The sequence below is a fragment of the Gossypium arboreum genome, chromosome 5, assembly GCF_025698485.1.
Source record: "Gossypium arboreum isolate Shixiya-1 chromosome 5, ASM2569848v2, whole genome shotgun sequence".
Lineage (NCBI taxonomy): Eukaryota > Viridiplantae > Streptophyta > Magnoliopsida > Malvales > Malvaceae > Gossypium > Gossypium arboreum.
The window spans coordinates 19,830,195-19,835,132 of NC_069074.1; the positions used below are offsets into that span (position 1 = coordinate 19,830,195).

General features: G+C 38.4%; 1 protein-coding gene across 1 annotated transcript; it reads left to right on the forward strand.

The window, feature by feature from the left end:
* The first annotated feature begins 239 nt into the window (after positions 1-239).
* LOC108451033 (oligopeptide transporter 2-like) lies at positions 240-4,327 on the forward strand. Its single transcript, XM_017748769.2, is given in 9 exon segments — positions 240-1,042; positions 1,140-1,237; positions 1,976-2,342; positions 2,344-2,540; positions 2,638-2,853; positions 2,855-2,888; positions 3,183-3,365; positions 3,580-4,140; positions 4,143-4,327. Coding segments are annotated over 9 exon segments (2,223 nt in total). The 5' UTR covers positions 240-529; the 3' UTR covers positions 4,197-4,327.
* Positions 4,328-4,938: the final 611 nt, after the last annotated feature.

Here is a 4,938-nt window from a genome sequence, read left to right on the forward strand (position 1 = left end):
ACATTAAATCAGCGTGAACAATTGAAATAAAAATAAAATTGATAAATGATATAAAAATCAGCATTTCTTACAAATGTTTGTGTATTTTACTATATATGATATACTAGATCAGATTAATTAGAAAATTTTATATAGAAAATGATTGCTTTAAACTAAAATTTGAATGAATTTAATAAAAAAATCGTTTGTAATTAATTGTCACAGGTAAATATTATCCTTTGGATCAAGAAACCGTCCACATGCATTTGTTAAAGATTTTCAAAGCCATTATAAAGCTTGTTGGTCGCTGCTTAATGCAGTATTCAAGGGATGGATAATGGATTCAAGTAAAAGAATCCCATAGAGTCTGCGAAACCATTCACATGTGAAAAATGGCTTCAGAGATCCTCCCCCATTACCAATCCGAAAAATTCCCCCGCCGTTAAGAATATCACCCGCTTTTTATCTTTCTCTCACTAACAAACCCCCAAAAAAATAGAAGAAAAATATTTTTAAAGAATAAAAATAAAAAAGTCTCCCCACACTCTCGATGTCGTCTCTCGAAATACATTCGGCCAGCGTCGGCGACGTCCTCGTCGTTTCGGCGGCCGATAACGACGATGTTTCCCCCATCGAAGAAGTACGTCTTACAGTTTCCAATGACGACGACACGACACTCCCCGTTTGGACATTCCGAATGTGGTTCATCGGACTCTTCTCTTGTGTTCTCCTTTCTTTCCTTAATACCTTTTTCAGTTACCGGTCAGAGCCACTCCAGGTTACCATGATATCCATACAGGTGGCGTCGCTCCCTGTGGGAAAATTTATGGCGAGAGTGCTACCAACCACCAAGTTTAAGATCCCCGTGGTAAACAAGGAGTTTACGCTGAACCCTGGTCCGTTTAACGTCAAAGAACATGTGTTGATCTCTATTTTTGCTAATGCTGGGGCTGCGTTTGGTGGCGGCACGGCTTATGCTATCAGTATCGTGGATATTATCCGGGCTTTTTATCATAGGAAGATCGGTTTCTTAGCTAGTTGGATTTTAGTCATCACCACACAGGTTTAAATCCCCGTTCTTTCGAAAATAATACGTTGTTCTTGGAACTCCTCTTTTGTTTTACTTTTTTCCAAGTCTAAAATTGAAAACATATGGGCAGGTTTTGGGGTATGGATGGGCGGGGATTATGAGGAGGTTCGTGGTGGAACCTGCGGAAATGTGGTGGCCAAGTAGCCTGGTTCAGGTTTCTCTTTTCAGGTAACGGTGTCGTTTTCGTGCTTTGTGGTATGCCTCTTCATCGTAGTGGCGTACTGAATTTTTAGACTTTACCCTGTGTAAAATTAAATTGAACTTTATGGTTACTAGGAGTAACACATGCACTTGATAGAGTTTGCTCTGTGTAATCATCTTATCTTTTAGAGTTTCTCTCTATCTCTTTTAACCCAAAATAGAGTTTGAATTTCATGGTTCATTATTTCAATTTCAATTAATTATAAGTGTTAGGCCTACCATTTAGCAGAAAATTAAAGTGATGAAAAATTGGAAGAAAAGAAAAAAATTCATCAAAATGCTCGGAAGAAAAAGATTTTTTTTCGAGTTAAAAATGCGAGAAAAAATCAGCATTTTAAAAATACATCATTTTGAATTAATGTAACTTTTCTCTTATTTTCTCTTCATCATTAAGATGAACATGGGTCTCTATTATTTTCTTTCTTTTCATGTTTTTCTCCTAGTAAGTTAATTTAAATTTTATATTTTTTTTCGTTTTACTGCACACTCTTTTCTCTTTCTTTTTTTTTCAACTAAACACACTTGCCAACTATATGTGTTTATATCATTATTTGCATTAATAGTGATTATTATTTTATTAAAAAAATCTAAGTCAGTCAAAAATTTTCAAAGAACTTTTGATTGTATAGAATATCATGGCTTTGCAATAGCTTGTTTTTCCTTGTCAATGCTTGAAGTCAATGAAAAAGCTCATAAATTCTTCAGGGCCATGCACGAGAAAGACAATAGCCGCATGTCCCGAGGGAAATTCTTCTTGATTGCACTTATTTGCAGCTTCTCCTGGTACGTGTTTCCAGGCTACTTATTCCCCACATTGTCAGCCATTTCTTGGGTGTGCTGGGCATTTCCCAAGTCCGTAACAGCCCAGCAGATCGGATCGGGAATGCAAGGGATCGGCATCGGATCGTTTGCAGTCGACTGGTCGGTCATTGCTTCCTTCCTCGGCAGCGCTCTGGTGACCCCTTTCTTCGCAATTGTTAATATCTTTGTAGGCTTCGCGTTATTCTTGTATGTCGTACTTCCAACTGCCTACTGGGGACTTGACCTTTACCAAGCTCGCAACTTCCCTATTTTTCTCGTCACATTTGTTTAATCACAAGGGGGAACCATACAACGTATCAGGCATTGTAAACCAGAATTTCGAAATCGATATGTCGGCAAATGAGCAGCAGGGACTTGTAAACTTGAGCGTCTTCTTTTCTCTCACTTATGGCATTGGATTTGCTGCCATTATATCTACTCTTTCACACGTAGCTGTGTTTAATGGAAAGTAAGCGACCGAAAGCTTTTAATCTTATAGCTTCACACCCGACTTTTTGGATTGGCCGTCCTTTAACGCAAAACTTTGTGTTGAATGTTTGGAACAGGGAGATACATGCACAACTGAAAGCTTCTTTCAAGGGAAAAGAAGATATTCATACAAGGTTAATGAAGAAGTATAAGAGCATACCGAACTGGTGGTTTTACCTGTTGCTCGGGTTGACATTGCTGCTTTCTCTTGCGTTATCTGTTTTTATGAAACGTGACATCCAAATGCCTTGGTGGGGTCTTATCTTTGCAGCTGCCATTGCTTTAGCTTTCACTTCCTGTTAGCATCATAACTGCCACTACAAATCAGGTAACAAGCTCACTTTTGTACCTAACTCTTCTTCTTTGAAGTACTCATATCCGACACATTCCATATGGTCCTTCAAATATATAAGAAGAGGCTTTAAAAATTTTGAGGATATCAATGTCAAAAAATACACACCTATATCCGACCTTCAATATTCTGAGTATGAGTAACATAGCCCATAGCATGTTAATTGAAGTACTAGAAAATCGTATAGTTCTGAGTTATTGCATGATTTACCTGAATAACTTTTGTATCTTGATGATCTGCATTTGCTGAGTGCGGCCCTTCTGTTGCTAGTCACCAGGACTGAATATCATCACTGAGTACATCATGGGTTACATTTTACCAGGAAAACCAATAGCCAATGTTTGCTTCAAAACCTACGGATATATAAGCATGGCACAGGCAGTTTCCTTTCTTAACGATTTCAAGCTCGGCCATTACATGAAGATTCCACCAAGATCGATGTTTGTAGTCCAGGTATGTCCCATAAAGAAATCGAATGTTTAAAGGAAATAAAGACATTTGCAAAAGACAAAACGTTGACAATTAATTGAGTGTAGCAGGTAATAATTGCTGATAGACATGATTTTGACAATTTAAAAGATAAATATATATAAGAATAGAACAGGACCTTTTGTATAGGGTATATTTGCTAATTCTATTTTCTTCATAATTTGTGTTGTATTAAAAGAGCATTGGGACTGTGATAGCTGGAACAGTGAACCTTGCAGTGGCATGGTGGCTGCTGACCACAGTTGAGAACGTATGCCAGGATCACCTACTTCCTCCCAACAGTCCATGGACATGTCCCTGTGACCGAGTCTTCTTCGATGCATCGGTTATCTGGGGTCTGGTCGGACCGAAAAGGATCTTCAGTCCCCTCGGGAACTACTCTGCTCTCAACTGGTTCTTTCTTGGAGGTGCCTTGGGGCCTGTAGTGGTATGGCTATTCCACAAAGCTTTCCCTAACCAGAAATGGATCCCACTGACCAATCTTCCAGTGCTCTTGGGAGCAACAGCTGCGATGCCACCAGCCACATCATTGAACTTCAATTGCTGGCTTATAATTGGATTCATCTTCAATTACTATGTTTTCAAGTACCGAAAAGGTTGGTGGCAGAGATACAATTATGTTCTCTCTGCAGCACTTGATGCTGGGTTGGCTTTCATGGGAGTGCTCTTATATTTCACATTGACAATGCACGGAATTAGCATATCTTGGTGGGGAAGTGATGGCGAGCACTGCGATCTATAGCTTCTTGTCCAACCGCAAAAGGCATAGTTGTAGATGGTTGTCCAGTTTTTTAGATTCATTTCACTTCAACATCAAATAATTTAGGCTTCAAGAACTCTACATTTTCATAATTAGCACATTCTCTAGATGAAAAAGAAAAAAATAGTATTTGTTTAAATGTTTTAAATATAGTCATTTTATATTATTTTCTTCTCTGCATATAATGAGCTTACAAATCACAATATAGAAAAAAACTGAAGCATAAGTGGAAATAAAAGGAAAAGAAAAATGTAATAGTATACATATGATGGCTATATATTATCTATATACATTTTAACGACCCAAAAAGTCACTTCACTTGTGAGCAACTGATCTTGATAAAGGAGCGGCATATCTGGAGGAGAACCCACGATATAGAGAACCCTGAAGATAATCATCTCCATTGCAGTCGTCGAAGTTATGAGCATAACTTAAAGGGTCGTACCTAAACCCACCAACTGGTCTTGGTTTCCTTGGCATGAAAGCTGCCGTTATGCTATTGCCCAAAGCTTTTATTTTTCTTTTCGTGCATGGGAGCTTCTGCTTGAGCCGACCCCAGCAGGAAAGCAACCCTTCTTCCTTGGTTTTCCTCGAAGCTAAACTCTTCTCCATGGTTTGCTTGAGCTCTTTTCAAGACAAACTTTATTGCTTCAGAGTTAGGAGTGGTCGATGAATAAGAGATAAAGATTTGTGAGGTCTCTAGATTTTGTCTCGTTTCATTTAGTTTGGATTTTGAGTGTGTGGTAGAGAAGAAGAGCATTGGTCAAAAGGATCAGT